Below are 19,778 nucleotides of genomic sequence, written 5' to 3' on the forward strand. Positions count from 1 at the left end.
CCACGCTGCGATCGAGCGCAACGCGCGCTATGTGGGACGGCTATAGGGATCTGAACAGGGAAGCGAGAAGTATTTGCCGAAATAAGAACAGAGAGGCTGAAATACGTGAGTGCGAAGAGCTGGAAATGCTGGCCGACAGGAAGAACGCCCAAAAATTTTACCAGGGACTTAGGCGACTTACGGAAGGATTCATGACCAAGACGTACTCCTGTAAGAGCAGGAATGGCGACCTAGATACCGATGTTCAAAACGTACTTAAATTAATGAGGGAACAATTTTACACCCTACTGAATAGTATGATGACGGAATCGATGTTCCACCGCCTGAATATGACGAGGTACGAATAGCAATAACGCGGCTGAAAAACAACAAAGCTGCTGGAGCTGACAGCCTGCCAGCTGAGTGCGTGATCTACGAAATCAAACAAGGTGAGCGTGCGTGAACATGAACCAAAATCACTCACGTGCCCATCTCAAACCTGTTCCAACATTTTGTTTGAGCCGTGAACCACCACTCGAAGAAATATTAAATGAATTGAGTAACAGTATTTTCGAAGGATTAGCGTTCAGCTAGAAACTTTCACTTAAGGAGAATTAAATGATTTGATAGAGGATCTAGAATCATCTATAGAATTTGGAAAAGTATTAGCTTCTAGTTTAAAAGAAAACACTTCGTACAAGACGGTAAGATTTGCTACAATTTTTTCATTCTGAAACTGGTATTGTTTTTTATTCAGATGTTCAAGGCCTTTTTCTGGAAATAGGTCTTTTGGAATACCATCCTAAGTACCACAGTTTTTATTGACATTCACGAGACGAAATTATTAATTATTATTAAAATGCTGGATAGCTATAAAACCTTAAGATATAGTATGTCCATCGAAGTACGCTGCCACCACAGTCATCGTGAGCAATTCTCAGAGAATATCGGATCCTACAGCGAAGAATGAGGGGTGCGGTTTCAGCTGGACCAATAAACTACAAAATCGGTGTAAGTTAAAAAATGAAAAAAGTATAGCTCTTTGACACCAAAACAACTGTTGACCAGTGCTTATCATTAAGAGTATGATATCTATTTATTATTATGAAGGAAATATTCATATTATATGGTGAGCTAAATAGGTATGTTATAGGAAAAGTTTCACTTCACTCTAAATTGAACAAATTTGTATTTTCCCAGTCGGAAAATTAGTAATGCATTACATGCGTGATAAATAATATAATGTATTTCTTATGACTTCTCGATTATATTACTGCTAACTATGTAATCAGCATTCTAATGTATTCAAAAAGTTCCAAAAGTTTCATATTAAAACACATTCATTTCTCGATACTAGGTAATGCAAAATTGAATGCCCCACTTTTCTTAGGACATCGTCCTGGGTGAAAAAATGCATTTCGATTACTATACATTACATTTTCCCACTGGGTTGCCAGTATAGTGTAGCAGCATACGTCCCTGTGGTGAATGTCTATAACTAACTGAAAACTCTAAAGGTGCTGGCCCAATGCAAGCTGGCTTTGCTTGCTTTGCTTCGATCACTGTCAAAAATAATTGGAACAATACTAAAATGTATGAAACGAGAACAAATGGCAGCTTTGCTTCAAGCACTTGAAGTACGGCGAAGTTTCAAATAGCTCAATGTTCTATTTGACAGCGCTTTTGGCAATGGAAATTGTAACATCCCTGCTGTTCATTTGTTTTGATTTGGTTTATAGCTTCATTTACGAATTTCGAGCGATTGAAGATATTTAATTTGATTTTAAGTTTTTCTGCAGAAATGTTCGAAGAAAATTTAATAAATGCAATTGAAAAGCACCGGTGTATCTGGGACAAAAGCCAGTTGTGTTACAGGGATAAAAACAAAAAAGACATGGCCTGGCGCGATGTGTCTGCTGTTGTTGGGGAATCTGGTTTGAAATTTCAAAGTCCTTTCAAGTCTTTTTTTGTGTGTAAAATTTACAGTCGCAAGGTGTAATGCATGATGCAAATATTTAAAGATAAAATCACTCGCTCGATTCGTCGGCCATCATTTATTTTTTGAAGTTTGTCTACTTTAAAAAATTTAAATTATGTTAACAAACTTCAAAAATGTTCAGGCTGCCTCTCAGCGGTTTTACCTTCAAATTTTTGTATCATGGTATAGTGTAAAGAATGCAGTCGGACAAAATTATTTTATTATAAAAATATACAAAAATATTACTTACCCTGCTCTTTACATAAGTAATATTGAATGTGTTTTCTTTTTATTTAAGTTAATTGATTGAATTAATTTAATTTTATTTCAAATTAATGAGAAAGTTAATTAAAAAAAAACATGAAGTATTAAATTTTGTTATTGAACAAATGTGTTTTTAATTTATCTCTTAAATCATAGTTTGCTGCACTGCATCTATTCGATGAAACTTGACTAATTGATGGTAAGGGCAGAGTCTCTCTACGCCATGCTCCATCGATCGTGGTATCATCTTCATAACTATCAACGAAATCACTACTCACATAGTTATGAGTTGATAATTTTAAAAAATTATGTAGAACTATGCACGCTTTCACTACTTTTTCCGCATTATTTGGAGCCATGCACAGAGTAGTTCGAAGGATCCTCCAATTTGCAGTAAGTATTCCAAAGGCGTTCTCTATTATTCTACGTGCACGAGAAAGCCTTTTATTAAAATATTCCTGCTCCGGTTGTATAGCTCTACCCGGGTAAGGCCTCATTAAATACCGACGCAGAGGAAATGCTGCGTCACCAACTATATAGTGGGGGAATGGCTCCAATTCTCCCGGTAATGGACAGTCTTTCGGAATATTGAGAGAGTTATTTTCGATAGCTTCCGAAATTTTCGAAAATTGGAAAATACCGCCATCGCTTTGGCTGCCGTATGCCCCAATATCAACACATGTAAACGTATAGTTGGCGTCACATATTGCCATAAGTACGATACTGTAATTGCCTTTATAATTATAAAACATCGAACCTGAGTTCGAAGGGCAAGTTATGTTGATGTGCTTTCCATCTATGGCGCCGATGCAGTTGGGCATATTCCACATTAATTTAAATTCATTTGCAATACGTATCCACTCCGTTTCGGTAGGTGTCGTTACATAAAGTTCTGACAGCGAATTCCATATTACCTCACATGTTTCAAGTGTTATTCTTCTGAATGTGGTTAATCCCATTCTATGTACGAGCGTATGAAATTGTCGGGTACCACCGTGAGCCAAATATCTACCAAGTGACAAGAGAACGTGAAATAACAAAAACACTATAAAACTGCAGTTTACTTACAATAGTGTTATAAATAATCTGCATTGGGAAGATATTGGAGTCCTGATTGAATGTTTTTTTAATGAATTCTCCAGCAATTCGTGCAATACGTTGAACAGTGAAAGGGGCATTCGTAATGATTTCTTGAATTGCTCCTCGTCCCTTGCAAGGTTGCGCAAAGTACTTTCAAACAACCCATGATTTTGTCGATCTAAATATAATTTTCGCACCCAAAACCTCCGTCGTTGGCGTGATTTGCGTTTTATTTTAAACATTTTTACTATTAAAAGAAAAATTCGCAAAATATTTTCACTTCTTCTAGTTAACATCTCTGTTTCTTTTGTTTCTTTTACAAATCAGCTGATTGTTATGACAGCGTTCAAAGTCCCCATTTGGTCATAGAAACTTTTAAAGCAAATCAAGTCAAGCGAAGCCAGCAAAGCCAGCTTGCATTGGGCCAGCACCTTGAGTTGATGTAGCCGAGACGAGCTTTAGTTTACACCACGAACACACTCAACGCTTTCTCAAATTCCAACAAGAGCGCTTAAGCAATAAAGAGTTATAGTTCCTGAATGGATTTTTCTCACGCCATAGTCTAACTAAGATGATTAATTTATTTAATTGCATTGGGCAAATGACAAAAAAGTAAGTTGTCGTGCTCATCGACGTTAAACTGACAACCATATACAGCAGCAATAAATACAGGCATATGCAAAAAAAGCCAACATTCAGTGCGCATTTATGTTGTGGCATGCCACAAAGTAACTGAACACACTCCACGTCCCTTTCGTGCACCACCCTTTCAGCCGTTATATTGACTAGTATTGCGACAGATAAAGACACTTGCTAACTTGCCCGCAATTTCCTCACTAATTCCGGGTGTAATTTTTCTCACATTGTGCTTGACGGGGCCGCTGGTCAGCAGCAGCGGGGTGACTAATTGTGTCAACAAGCTAAAATTATAATAATAATATTCACAGACGACGACCAAAAAATTAAAAACATTCGCATTCTGTGTAAGATTGTAATTACTATGTGTGAGGGTGGCAATAAAAACAAAATGCGTCACACAAATGACAAATCTTATTTACCAAGTGGCATTTACGAATATTTAAGCAGGAAAACTGTCATCCAAGCGTACGATAAACGCCTGCCACCAGAGCTAAGGTATATAGAAAGACGTGGTTATAAATACACTCAGACCTATATTCTTATGTATATGTATAATTGGAAAAATTATCTTCCATATCACGAGCACAAATTACATTTTAGAAAATATTTTGTATAACTCCAACAAATTCTTACATATGTATAATATAATTTGTGCTCGAGTATATATGTAATATACTGCGTTCACCCCGTGACTTGATTGCCATAATTCCAACCTGAAAATCAAGCAAAGAATAACACAGGCCAACAAAAATGGGAAACAATTTTGTAACATAAAATGTTAAAGCTGTTTTTGATAGACTTTTTCATGCGGATTACAAATCCGGAAGAAAAAAAGTTTCCATCACGTCCAGATTCTGAGAAAAACGGAGTATCAAAAAATCGCTTTTTTGCAATATTATAGAAGCTCTAGCAGAAAAAAAAAAACAAAAGGTGATAGAAGCTTGCACTTCGGCTTAAATTAAAGCTAGAAGTCTCGCCTACTATCCCTGAAAATACCATTCGTACACCTTGACTTGATGATCACTGGCAGTCATTTATTGAACAATAACAAAATACTAGCGTATTGTGCTATTGAAAGAAAGAAACTTGTGCCAAAATCCGTTTTAGCTGTTCAATAAAGGACTATAAGTGGTCGTAGGGTCAAGGTGCAGCGACGGTCTTTTCAGAGATTGTAGTTGAAAGTTCAAGCTTTAATTTTAGCATAAGTGTAAAATTCTTCCACATTTTGTTTAATTGCGGTAGGTACTCAAACTTCGCCAAAATAAGTTTTTGCTATTCAACAAATGACTATAAGTGACCATCAAGCCACGGTGCCCGAATGGTATTTTCAGAGATAGTAGTCGAGACTTCTAGCTTTAGTTTAAGCCCAAGTGGAAGGTTCTGTCACCTTTTGTTTTCTTTTCTAGAGCTTCTCAAATATTGCAAAAAAACGCGATTTTTCGTAATTCAGAGCCACTACCACCGTGACCACTACCGGGACTTGAGCTGCTACTTTCATCGTCCCCGGGGGCCGATGTCACTATCGCCGCCGTTACTGTCGCTTATACCGGGAGTGACTGCTGCGACCACCAACCACCGCAACTCAGGGTCGCTCTGACCATCACCCCACAATTGTAAAGTGAATAGTATACGCCTTCTCTCATAAAGACTTGGTAGTAGATTTCCTCAAACGGCTTATCTACAACTTTCCTTGCGACAGAGCTAAATCGGTTTCGTGGGCCTGCGCCTGAAGAGTAAACAGAAGCACTCCGTAAGATGAGAGTCTCCAACCTCTTCTCTGTACGGTGGCCGTATAAAACTTGCTGAAGGTGCCGGAGAAGTGGTCCTGTCAAGTTATTGGCTACGCACACAGTGTGGCACTTATAGTTAAAGGTAGATTTATGAACACCCTACTTACATGATTTCAAAGGCCGCCCCTCGGCAGGCAATGGCAAACCTCCGAGTGAATTTCTGCAATGAAAAAAACAGTTTCTCATAAAATACAAGCGCCGTTCGGAGCCAACATAAAACTGTAGTAGGGATGTCAGTTTTTCCTCGCATCGATGCATCGAATCTTATGTATATCGATATTTGGCGATGCATGGGAGGGCGTACATCGATGCATCAATACGCATAGAGTTTTCCTCCACTATGGAACGAGAACATTTAGAACAGTTTTGGGTGTGGAGTTTTATAACTCATAAAATTTTAGTGCAACAATTTGCCAAAGCCAAAGAAAAAATGTCAAAAATTAAAGCAATTGAAACTTGCACTTTATTATACTAAAATTTTATGGGCTATAAAACTGCATCTTGCTTTCTTTGCATTTCAGACAAAGCGATGTTTGGCCGCTCAATGTATGTACTTGAGGTATCAGTTTACAAAAAACATCAATGCATCGATGCCTTGATGCATTGACTATTTATTTATACATCGAGTGGAAAATGTTCGATGCATTGAAGCAAAGCATAGATATTTTCGATGTATCGATGTTTGTTTGACATCCTTAAACTGAAGGTCACTTTCCTTTGTGTGACAACAATAAGGCGCATGACACAAATCCGAGGAGAAGCTCGGCCAACAGTAACATACATATGTGTAAGCGCCAATCTATCACTCTTATTATATACGTATAGTTAGGCGCCTAGGGAACGGACCATTCTCTCTCTCATTCTGGCAGTTAAAGCTTTCCTGCACATATTGCTAACGCGGATCACTGCGTCTCTGAAAAAGCTCCAAGTAAGTTTATCTCTACACATACTTATACGCTCAAGGGATGATTGCTTGAATGGTAGGAACAGTACACTTTTCGCCGATGTGTCGAAGCTTGCTGGAATGGTTGGTAGTGGAGTCTTTTGTCGTGGCCTTTCCCACAACATCAAATTATTGCTTCCTTTTTGCTCTAGCGTTCTGTGGAAAGGTGGCTGCTATTCAATGTTGTCAGATTCACAGTTTTAACTGTAAATTGCAGCCTTTTAAACAAGCTTAATAATAATAATAATAGATTGGCGCTTACACATATGTTAGTGTTTGACCGAGCTTCTCCTCCAATTCGTTGTGTGCGCCTTGATGTTGTCACACAAAGCAGAGGGACCTACAGTTTTACGCCCACTCCGAACGGCGTTCGTATTTTTATGAGTAGCTGGTTTTCATGGCAGAAATCAGGGTTGTGCGTGTAAAATATTTACATTATTTACAAAAATTCTTTACTTGTAAATAATATAAATATTTACAGGGTGATATTTTTGGTGTAAATAATGTACATTTGTAAAGAATTGTAAACAATTATAAGTAATTGTTAATTACTGTAAACAATGTAAATATTGGTAAATATTGTCTCTGTGTGAACACCAACGTGTTTTAGCCAGGGTTGTGCCTGTAAAATATCTACATTATTTACAATAATTCTTTACTTGTAAATAATTGTAAACAATGTAAATAATTTCCAATTTATAATTGTTTTTAATATTTTACAGCTATTTACAATGTAAGTGTACAGCACTCCCAGTGTCTAAAACCACCTCAAAAGGCCTTCAAACGCCTCAAAACGGCCACTGAAGTTCAAATCAACCAACCGGTTCCCAAATGGTACTAAAGTAACTAGTTTCAGACTAGACCCAAACTGTTTCCCAACTTGTCCTCAAAGACTAGTTACCAACTGGGCCTCCCGTACCCCAAGCACTATAAGCACCTCCCATAGATACGTCTGCATACCAAATTTCAAGTTCATGTGACTTATGGTTCCAAATTATAGCTGATAAAAATGTCCACGAATATGGGATGTGCCAGTTCAACTTTATTCAAGGGGATTGAATATTTAAAATATGTATGTACCGCCCTATGGGTGTCAAATGAAAAAGGTCTTAGAAGATTGTAGTGAATATAATTTGGAATGAGTTGCCATCTGTTTGAGAACCTAAATTTACACTAGTTTTACACAAATTATATGAAATATTAAAATATGGGTGTAAAACTTAATAGTGTTAAGAATACTTTAGTTGAAAATTTAGGCGTTCTGTACATTGGTCGTCCAATGATAGTTGCTTCATCGGGACTATCATGATTGAACGATTACATGACGACTACACCTTCGCGCACTCTGTCGTGATATTTCAATTCATTTGGAATCTAAAAATTCGCTTAGAGCAGGTATTTTCTGTTTTTTTGGTTGATATTTTCGAGAAATTTTTACAAAAACCTGCAATTTTAAAATAATGAACTGTGCTGCAACAATTCTAGACATAATTTTTCATTAATCCCTCTTTTTTTCTTTTCCTGAGATGTGTTTTGTGCACGCACGCAGAGACTTTTTACAATTTTGTCATATTTGATAGTTAAAACTATCTCATTTATAGAATTTTATTGCAATTATCCACTTTTTAATAATTTCCCCAGATTTTATGCAAGATAAACTAATTTTTATATAATTTTAATGCACACAATTTTTCTTCATAATATGTATACAACCGATGCGTGCATAACGATTGCCAAACGACAGTGTCGTACTTATCCGTTTCTGCATCCTCTACGATTTGCCGATAACGACAAGTATGCAGACCTCCATTGAAATGCATGTGCTCGGCTCAAAATTTCAGGGCGAGACAACGCAACCATGATTGGACGACAAGTGTGGTTTTTGAAGGGGGTTAGCTCCTGTCTAAACAAAGGTTTATTTATAAATTACATAAAGGAGGGTTGCCACCTATTTAAAACTCAACCCGAATTTAGAGAAATGAAATGGATGTCAGATGAAAGAGGTTTAAGTAGGTTGTGGGCTCAAAATATTGAGAAGGGGGTTGTTACCTGTTTTAAAAGTCGAATTTAATTAAATTTAACGCAAGTTATTTGAACTCAGGGCTGCTACCGGTTTGAAAAGGAAAATTCAACTTGAATTAAGGGGATTAGGTGATTAGGTGATTGTAATATGTAGAGTACGACCGGTTAATCGGCATCGGCTAGTATCGTCACAAAATTGAGCATCGGCATCGGCCTTTTTTCGCCGATTCTTTGGAATTTTCTTTTCAGGTGAAGCGACAGCCAACATCAAAAAACATTTGCAGCCAGCTCACAAAGATGCATTTTTTTTGTTTGTTTGAAGGTGTTTCACGTTTTTTCCATACAAAAGTATATTCGAAGCAAAAAAAAAAACAAAAATTAACGGGATTTTATAGCAGCTTGAAACTTGCACTTCAAGCAAGAATTTAAGAATTAAATGGTCTACAAAACTGCATACCAAAATTTACATTTATTTGTAATTTTTTATGGAATCCGCATCGGCATCGGCCGATTCTTTCCCCATAAGCCGATTAATCGGCATCGGCATCGGGACCTGAAAAAAATTGGAATCGGTCGGACTCTAGTAATATATACCCAAATATGGATGTATAAGAAGCTTTTAGTTTGAAAATATTTCGAAGAGGATTAGAAAAGAGAAGAATTTTATAATCTCATGTTTATGGAGTTTAATTGAAATAAATCACATCTAATATAACACGTAGAAACTTCAAACACACAGCGAAGCGGGTGCGGACAAACTAGTATTCTACAAAAAGATGTTGAGGATTGATGTACAACTTTTTTTAAGAAATGTACAAAATATAGCGCATTCCTTTTTAATGCCGAGTCAAATCTAAATTAAACAAGGATTACGATGGTATACTTTTAAATACCTAATTTACTGCTCTTCACTATGCAAATCAACTTCAAAAAGTTCAACTGTTAATAGCTAAGTTAGCTTTAGGACAATCTTGACCATCTTATATATAGAAATGTTAAGCTCATTTCTTTGGCTTTGAAACGACGTTAAGACGAAATCTCTACGATGGGCAGAACCCGAGATATAACGATTTGAAGGACTATATGACGAAAAAATTCAAACTTTGACAGATCATATCTACGAAGAAAAAAATTCCTCGAACACGTGTTAGCTTATTTCATTTATAGAACCCACAAAATAAAATTTGAAGCGAATCGGAGACATGACATAATTTTTTTACGAAATCCGTCCGAATTGAAAAAAAATGGCTCATACACATAAGTTAAGCCTTAGGAAAAACAAGAGATAAATGACTAGGTGGAAAACACTGCCATATGTATGTATATAAAAAAAATATGCGAAACTGCCAGAGCTCGTAGAAATATGTTCATATAAAAGAACCGATTCGATAATAAATAACCTCTAACACAGCCGCTGAAAGTTATAAGTGTATGTACGTCCAAATTAGGATGTTTCGAATGTCATATTTTTCACATTCGCGAATGCGAATGCGAATTTTCGAATGTTAGTAATAACATTAAAAAGATATAATTAAATTAAGTCATCGTTTTTATTACTTAAAATTTTTGTAAATTATTAGAACATTAAACGAGTGCTTAACCTATACAGTATTTTATTCTAGTAGTCAAAGTTCAAAGGGGCATATTATATTTCAAAAAAAGTAATTTTGCTTGCTTTTCTCCCATGCGGCGATTTCCTAGAGGCTTGTATATAAGACCGGCTGCACTGAACAATTGCTCACTGTGAACGCTGACGGGTGGAGCGCTCAAATATTTGCGGGCCAGATCTGTCAATTTGTCGTAGTTTGGTTTTCCACCAATCGAGGGGATTTTCACCGAGATGAGCTGGTTTTCCTTTAAGATGTACCTTCAATTGAGCTATAATTTCACACATTTTATTGTCTCCATATTCTACATCCGAGATTTCGCTTTTGCTGGAGGAATCGAAAATTATTTCTAGGTTGTATATAACCTTTTAGCAGTACTTGTTGAAAGCCCATCAATGTTGCTTGATATACAACTTAACCGTTTAGCGCCTGAAGCTAAAAGCGGGTTGTTGCCGCCAATGTCTAAAATATATTATATTATACTAGAATAATCTAGTACTTAAATTTGTATCTATAAATTAAAATGACTTCTGTCACGAGTCGTAAAACGAGTTTTATAATTCGATGATGATTCGCCAATTGTACTTTAGCTATTTCGTGCATAAAGTAGCTCAAAAGCAATTTATCAAGATATCGTCATACGTCCTGGTTTTCATAACTTAAATCATGATTAGCGATATCATATTCCGCAAATTGATTTAATTTAAGTTTATATCGATAATAGGAATTTTAACATAAAGACATGTATAGTTACATGTGTTGAAACTATGCAAAACAAAAATTGAATTCACATCCAGCTGGCGTAGTTTTTCGTTAAAAATTCTAAGAAAATCAGGGCGCTTTCGTTCCGTTGAGAAACTGTCTCAACACCGGTTATTGTCCGCACACTGGTTAGACAGACTTGGAGCATTTCAACATTATTAGAGTGGACTCACTGCCCATGTACACATTCGCATTCGCAAAAAACATTCGTATCATTTGATGTGAATGTGAATGTATAAAATGATGCGAATCATTCTCATAACTACTGCGACTGCAAATATTCGCAACATCCCTGGTCCAGATATACATAAGCCGCTATCGGTTCGCCAACAGTTAGCGAGTGGCGAAATGAACGAAATCAACGAGGCACAACCAAACTCGCCAACTTCCATCGCTGCTAGCTAAATTTGTAGTTGCTTTCACATACAACATTTTTCAGTAAGCGAGCGGGACTCAAGCATAGCGAGCAGAGAAGTGGCGAATTGAAGGCGGCTATACATATTATGTTTGTATGTCCTGGCATATGGCTGAAGATTTACAAATCTACTAAAGTTCTCTCTTATAGTCTTTGAGTATGGGTCAGCTAAGCTGGCAGTTGGATTGGGAGCATTGTATTTGCCACGTTGCACAGTGGTCCAATGTGCAAAGCTAGGGTACTTTAATAAAATTTTTTGTTTGTAAATTTTCAATAAAATTTTTATCAAATATGCATGAATATTGTCTACTTAAGAGTAAATTCAATTTTTTTTTTTAAAATTTGGCTACATGTAAACGGTATCCAAAAGTCATAGTAAGCAATAAGTGAAAAATTAAATTGTGCGTGCAACGAAAACTGAGTATTTTTAATGCTCAATAACTTGTTTAAAGAAACTTTGTTTTAACTTCATTTCTTTCTCCGTCATAGTTTTAAGTAAGAAAATTTAGGAAACTTAAAAGTTATTACCGAAGTGGACGCACATATTTTTTTGGAGCCGATAAAGTTTTAATCTTTTTGGTGAGTACCAAATTATCTTTCTTATATGGCGGAATATAGATCACTTACTATACTTATTCTCTCAATTCATGTATGTATATACTAATAGAATCCACAAAAAAAATTCTGCGTCTTGCTGCGGCACCCATACATTTATTTTCAATTTTCAAAATGACTCCCCAAATTTGAAGACAGGAAATTTTTGATTTTGGGCTGTCGACCCCTAAAAATGAAAGACTCGATGGAATAATGGATTTTGTACCTGGTAATATCAGTTTAGGATCTAGTGATAGAATCAAATTTGACAAATTGAAATCATACGTGCGAAGCCTAATTCAGAATTTGGAACTGAAGTGGACAAAAGTTTTCCGAAAAAGAGAGGGATTTGTTACTGCAAATAAAGATTGGCTCGAATTTGAAATAGACTTGTCACAATTTGTGTGTTCTAAGTTTGGTAAGCCGACATTTTCTGTTGGTAGGCCAGCTAAACGTTTTGATGATTGTTGCCAAAAATTTAAAATGAAGAAAGCTAATGAGCTTTCGAAAGTTAACGAACCAGGTGTATTTTTTTGGCCAGTGAACTAAAAATGAGATCTTCAGCTAAGCTACTTAATGAGCTTTTAAGTGGCAAAGAAGAATCCTAAAGGTTTTTCGCCTGAAGAAGCTCTCGCACTAATAAGCGTCACAAATTTACACAAAGCATCAGTATCGTTTACTTACTGAGGGCCGTTTTCTAATGTAAGCAGCAAAGTTGCCTTTACTAATAGGACAGATAAATTGTTCCTCACTTTAAAGTGCTTTCGTTTTCTTATCTTACCGGTTAACATAAATTTGTTATACCGTAGAGTGAAAAATCACTACATTCGTCATAAAATTTCAAAGGTTGGTAATGCAACATAAACAAATATAGAGCAAGAAGCAAGAGCAACTGTTAGCAAAAACCAAAACCTTGGTTGAAATATCTAATATATCTGACTCATGAACAGGACAGCCAACTTGGCTCAACCGTGCCATTTTTGGCCCTTTTTTACATCAAATGGCACTTAATTTTTCAATTTGGCACAAAGATCCAAAATGACACTTTGGAAAAATAGTAATGTTTCAATAAATTTTTTGAAATCGTTTGCGCGTACTTCTTTTTCTCAACTAAAATTTTCTAATTTTAGAGATTATTCAACTGCTTTATCTTATTTTGGCATTGCACTTTTGTTTTAGAAATGTAGTTCTTATTTTTTTTAATTTTATTTTTTAACACTTTTGTTTTTCAATTTGGCACATTTTGGCACTTTTTATCTCCAGTATGGCCCTCAAGGTAAGGAGGGTTGGCAGCCCTGCTCGTGGACCAAAACCGAACCAAAATTTAAAGTTGGGTACAAATTTTTTTGTAATTATTTATAAAAATCGGTTCATGCTTTAATCAAAGTCAAACTTTCAAACTGTATACAGAATTTAGAAAAATTCAACAATTTTCATCAAAACGTTTAACTTTTTAATCCAAATAGTTAAAAAAGTTTTGGGTATGCAGGTATCTATAACCGTGCGCAAGTGCTTAAAAAATATACCAGAAATTGACGAAAAATTTAACGTTTTTTTTAATTATATGGTTGGTAGGCGTAGCCGCTATTCGATCGTTCCCATTTTATGAGCAGAAGTTGTTAGTCATTCAAACATAATTTGTGCAAATATCATCCCGATATCTATCTTAATGCTGTGACAGACGGCAAAGCTTATGCATATAATCTGGCACACATATGCACATAATAATTTTGACCTAACAGACGGCAGTTATGTGGATAAACGAGCCGCAAGGTCGTGAGTTCGAGTCCCACGGCCAATTGAATTTTCATTTATTTCGTTTTCATTCTTTTTTTTTTATAAGTTCTATATTTTTTTTACGATGCTTTCAGTTAGTTGTTGACTTTTCATTAAAATTCAACTCTAAAAATTTTAATTAACTGATAGTAAAATAAAAAATGTGATATAAAATAAAGCAAATGAAAACAAAGTAAAGTAAAATTAAATATATAGATAAAATAAAATAAAAAATAAATAAAATAAATAATAAAAACAAAAAAATTTTCGCAATCGCTCCAACCGAGGATCGCACCTGGCAGCTACAGGCTTGTAGCCCGTAAGTCTTAATACTCGGCTACCGCGGACGCGGAACTCGCGCGCTTTGTTTGCTTGCTTGTACAACCCTGCAAAAATGGCGACTACTCCATGCATGCATGTAAGGAGTACTCCCGAAGGACCAAGGAGTACTCCAAAATTAACCACAATTCATATAAAAAATATGGTCCAATTAACATTGCGATGTCCTAGGGCAGGACCATATACTCCATCTCTGCATTACATCAGAGTAGCACAAAACTACTCCCAACATACTCCAATGACATTGTCGTTATATTTTTTCGTTTGTACGCGCTTTTGTTCTTCACTTCGCATATGCTTTTTTTGAAATTAATAAAAACCAAAGACAAAAATTAAAAATTAAATGTTGCCTCGGACGACATTCGAACCCGAACATGCTGGGAGCTAAGAACTAACAGCTAGCATCTCTACACGTTCAGCTACAGCCAGACATGCAAATGTACTTTCAAATGCTTAACTTCAATCACATTTCGTTAAAACACGAGCAGTGATCGGGTAACAAACAATAAGCTGGCGCAGAGACACGAGTTGGTCCGCTACAGCATGACAGAGGAGCACTTTTGTAAGTACTCCAATATACCACAAATAGACTACATGGTCCAACGATTTTTGCAGGGAAAAGACAACAACTGGCCGTTTTTACCAGTGTTGTCAACGAAAACTGCCCGGATCCGAGTTAATTTCCAAAAATTTCGTGCATTTGTTCGGCTGCTTATGCGCATTTTAAAGAGGAAAATGCATGAGTCAAAGCAAATAAAGGCTGTTTATGCAAATAATCGAGCCCCTTTGTCAACGGTATTAGTTCTTAATATGATAAATAAATTACCCTACTAGAGCCGCTTGGACCACTGTGCGTCGGTTGCATGTTTTTGGGGGGTTCAAAATACACAGAGACAGTCTGGCATGCCATATATCATTTAGGGTTTAAGGATTTCTGATGGCACTCATAAATTATTATGCGCTTTCGTGCTATAAGCACATATACTAGTTGATACTGTGCGAGCAAATGGACATACATACATATGTATGTGTTTGCATGGAGTTCACACATACGGATTTTAGCATGCTTGGGAAGAAAATTAGATGTCATATGCAAATTAAATCTACACTAGTGAACCCGCATGGCGTTAAGACGCTAAAATTGAGTTTAATATTCTAAACAGATGGCAACACTATTCACAAACTTTAATAAATATTGTTTCAAGTAAATTCGTCCATCCCTTTTTGAACGAAGAGAGGTCTCAAATGGCGTCGGTTTTTCAGTTCCTCAATTCAAACCACCGTGCACCGCTAAAAAAGGTCGTAACTTAAAAAAATAAAACCTTAATGCACATTTAGAATGACGGTGCTGATCTGATGACCTTCACATTAAAGATCTGATGACCATAACAGTTCTCCAAGACTTTGTTGATGGTTTCTGGCTCTATCGTAAGGAACCTAACAAAAATATTTCCAAACTAAAGTTTTATTAAAACTCTTTCTTTTGCCACTCATATTTTAATATTTCATATAATTGTATAAAAACTAAATAAATTAGGCTTTTCAAATAGGTGGCAACCTTCTGCGAAGCATTTTCAAACTGAAATCTTTTAAAGCTCTTTTGTCTGATAATTTGATTCATAATTCAATTACCTGAAGAATTAAATTGAATTAAATTTTTTATCACCTGGCAACTCTGTTCAGATATAAATCCTTCTCAAAACCACGAACGATTAAATCACCTCGTTTAGTAATTTATTTAACTTAATAGTTGATTTAAATTTAAAATTTTGAACAGCTGGCAACTCTCTTCAAACCATCAAACAAAATTTTGATGTTTAAACTGAAGATTTCTTAGCACTCTTTCGTTTAAAACCCATATTTTAATAAAGCACGTGGCAACCCTTTTCAAAACATTTTCAAATTACTACCTTTTTAAACTTATTTAGTCTGGACCCCTGTGGGTGAACATTTTGTAAATTACCTATGTAATTTTCCTGTTTAAAATTTAATTTGATTTTTAAACAGGGACAACACTCTCACAGTTAAGAAGCAAAACTTTTAATTTCGACTGATACCGATGGCAACTCTTTTCGAAAAAATAAAACCAGTTTGCACATCTACAGGCCAAGCGCTGTATTATTTTGAACTTAGTTCTTTAAAAGCTGGCAACTCTTTTCGAAAAAGTTAAGTCCACCCAACGTATTTTATTGTTTTCCATTTCATCGATCTAAATTTTTATTCCTTGTCTAACTTTTATAGTGCACCTGAGATATTTAGGGAACACGAAAGGCGCCACCAGAAGCACACCTAAAGTCAGAGCCCTTTGATTTGACACCTCGCTTTTGAAAATCGAACGAACGGTGCAGATCTTTTATGCTACACAAAAAATGCCTTCCCGTATTATATATATAGATATGTATGTATGTACAGTATCGGTCATATCTATAGCACGCCATTTCAAAGTGATATTGTGTACCACTTATGTTCATTTATTTATTTTTAAGAATTTTCAATTAAAATATAGCTCTTTCTCTAACAAAACCCATATATGAAATTTGCACATTAGCAGACTAAAATTGCAGGGGCTAAAAAACTGTGTACTCAAAAAAATTCCAACACTTCCGAGAAAAAAGTTTTAAATTTAAGTGAAATTTTGTTGCACTTTTTTGTAGTTTTCTACAAATTGTTAAACTTGGGTATATATGGGGTTTGTCTGAGAATGAACTAAATTTTAATTGAAAATTCTTAAAAATAAATAAATAAACATAAGTGGCACCCATTCATTTTTTCTTATCCTTCAAAACGTAAGTTTCAAATGTTCATTATCACACCACTATACTTAGAATTAGGGGATTCACAAGACGCGTTAACGTCGTAAAATCTTAAGCCTATTTTTTATATATAAAATAACGGATAAAATGCTTTTAGAGGATTTCTAACTACACCGAAATGTTTTTAATTCGATAAAAAATATATAATTAGCCCCCCTAGAACCATTTTAACTGTTATTTTACATAAAAAAAATGTTAAGCTTAAGATTTTACGACGGTTAACACGTCTTGTGAATCCCCTAACTATTATATCTATTATGCAATTCATTTCTCAAGATGAATAAACCTTTTAAAATTCTCAAAAAATATAAAACTCTGCCGCCAAAACGAATTATAGCCTAACCTGTACCAACTACACAGTCTTCTTCTTGTCATTGTAATCACCTATAAGGCATTCCACACTATTTCAATTGGTCAAAAACTACTTTTGCTCGATTTTCGGATATGTTGCAAAGGAGGTCCTAGAGTATTTGTAAACGCAAAAAAATAACAACATTTGTTTACATTACATATACATGTAAAATTCTTCAAACACATTTTTAATAGAAATGTGTAAAACCCCTGATTAACTACTTTTAATGAGGATACTTCTTTTAGTAAGAATATTTCGAGCGAAGTATCAAATAAATTTTTTAGGCAAAGGTTCTGACAGTTAAGTAGGTTCTGGCAGTCGGTGGAGATGGGGCTGTTAGTCCAGCAATGACCAGATTTACAGAATGCGTTCAATCCTGGAATAGGCCCTTGAGAAAAAAATCGGTACACAGAGTCTTTTGGTCATTTTTAAAGCGTTTTTTGTTAGCACGAAAAAAAGCTAATATGGCTATACAGTGAAAGCTCGCATAAGCGGACACCGATGGTCATCTACTTTTTGTCCGCCTATAAGAAATGTCCGCTTATGGGAATTTCGGAAATAATACAATTCAAATTCAAATTTAAAAAGTTGAAATTTCGGGTTTCTAAATTAAAATAGTATTTATTCTTCAATAGACAGAGACAGGGTGAATTAAAAATAATAGAAAAGAAAATATCTTAGAATATGCACTATGTTCTTGTGTACATATACATATGTAGAAGCGCAAGAGTCAACATTTGACTAAAAAAAAAACAAAATTGACCGCTTGTTAGAGCCTCGCGTCCGCTTTTGGGAGATTTATTTTTATAACTGGTCATTTTTGAGTGTCCGCGGTGTATGTGAGAGCATTTTGTGTGGAAAAAAAATCAAAAATTGTTCATTCCCAAGAATGTGTCCGCATATAGGAGATGTCCGCTTATTGGAGCGTCCGTCTATGAGAGCTTTCACTGTATATTTATATATGTATATCCGTTCACACTTGGAAGGACCTGTCCGCGCCATGTGAGATCTAACCGAAATTAAGACAGTACGAATCACTATCGTGCAACTTCTTCAATCAGGAAAGCGTACTTCGAGGCACCACATATAGCAAAAGGGCGATTATACTGGCATATGGATATGTTATTCACAGTCAGCCTCAACTTTAGGGCCGAGAGCGCAGCACTTTTTAGCTTGGAGAGGAAGGCAAAAGAGGGGTGTCTAGCGGTATATGACGGCACGAATAAGTACCTCCTGACAACGCGCTGGAGGACTTTGCATACTTAAAACCCAGTATCAACAGAAGTTTTTTGGGGCTTTCGAAATGCCAATTCAATTCATTGGTTACTCTTAGTTTAGAACTTCCCACCAATCATTGTTGAACGCTTTATATAACAACCTAACTTCTATACTTTTAAAAGCTATAACAATGGGCCATAATATTAATTGTGCCTCCTTGCGACGGATATAAAGATACTTCGTTCATACAATTTTTCTAAGAAAATATCCATATGTAAAATGTAATGAATATTCAAACCAAACCAATTCATTTACTTCTTCCAGCAAAAGAAAAACTATATGTATGTTCAAAAAAACTTAACTTAAACAATAAAACGGATAAAACATAAAGGAAACGACAGGCCACACTAACTGTTTGACACCACATAATTCAAGATGCTTGCGAAAAATCCGCCAAAGCAATCGCAAATTAAAAGGAAGAGAAATCGCAAGGCACAAAACAAAAGCTCAAACTAAGTACACGGTCAAAAAATTGGGTTTAATTTTTAAACCGCGCTGGGACTACTGCCGTTTTTAATCTTTTATAGTCTACTTTTTAAACTAGCAATTTTTAATATATTCTGGTTCAAATTTTAGTCTTTAATTCTAGTTTCTAGGAAAATTTGGTTTAATATCTAAACCGAAATAGAAAATGTTTGCACATATGTAGAAATGTTTGTGGTGTTGATTCAAACTGAACATATGAAAGCACATTTACATGCGTGGCTGTAGCTGATGCAATTGATACAATTGGTTGCTACCAAGGCTGTCCGGGTTCAATCCCCATCAGACGCAATTATGAAAATGTTTGGGTCTAAAACTTAAACCGAACTGTTTAAATTGTAAACCCAACACATGTGCTCTCTTTTTTTTTTAAAGTGGAAGGTTTGTAATTGAAACTGAATTTAGTTTGGTCATATATGTAGTCCAAAAAGTTTAAAATTAAAACCGAAATTTTTAACCGTGTACTCATATGCTTGTTAAGATGAGTAGCAGTAAATAGACATAAAACTATCGGGAATCGCTTGAAAGGAGTTGCTTTTTATTATTCTTTAACTGTCTGGCTCACTCTCTTTTATACATGCATACATAAATTTCGTGTTATATTATTTATTACTCGACCACATCACACGCTTCAGATTTTATTTATGTTGGTCTTAAACGATTT

The 19,778-nt window shown here is 35.5% G+C and overlaps 1 protein-coding gene across 1 annotated transcript; it reads right to left on the reverse strand.

The window, feature by feature from the left end:
- Positions 1-1,404: 1,404 nt before the first annotated feature.
- On the reverse strand, positions 1,405-3,428 carry LOC118736335 (protein ALP1-like). Its single transcript, XM_036466428.1, has 3 exons — positions 3,290-3,428; positions 2,649-3,229; positions 1,405-1,541 (listed from the first exon to the last, which is right to left on the reverse strand). Exons 1-3 carry the CDS (start codon positions 3,397-3,399, stop codon positions 1,405-1,407), a joined length of 828 nt encoding a protein of 275 aa, XP_036322321.1. The 5' UTR covers positions 3,400-3,428.
- Positions 3,429-19,778: the final 16,350 nt, after the last annotated feature.

This window comes from Rhagoletis pomonella, unplaced genomic scaffold (genome assembly GCF_013731165.1).
Source record: "Rhagoletis pomonella isolate Grant_MI unplaced genomic scaffold, Rhpom_1.0 Rhpom_scaffold_00003, whole genome shotgun sequence".
NCBI lineage: Eukaryota > Metazoa > Arthropoda > Insecta > Diptera > Tephritidae > Rhagoletis > Rhagoletis pomonella.

What these genes read in the sequence shown, in the direction of transcription:
- LOC118736335 (XM_036466428.1), bottom strand. Translation starts at nt 3,399, where the DNA reads ATGCCCCTTTCACTGTTCAACGTATTGCACGAATTGCTGGAGAATTCA. An exon ending in AGATTATTTATAACACTATT is followed by an intron (nt 3,230 to 3,289) that starts GTAAGTAAACTG and finishes GTCACTTGGTAG; the next exon opens with ATATTTGGCTCACGGTGGTA. An exon ending in TAAAAGGCTTTCTCGTGCAC is followed by an intron (nt 1,542 to 2,648) that starts GTAGAATAATAG and finishes TATTTTTGACAG; the next exon opens with TGATCGAAGCAAAGCAAGCA.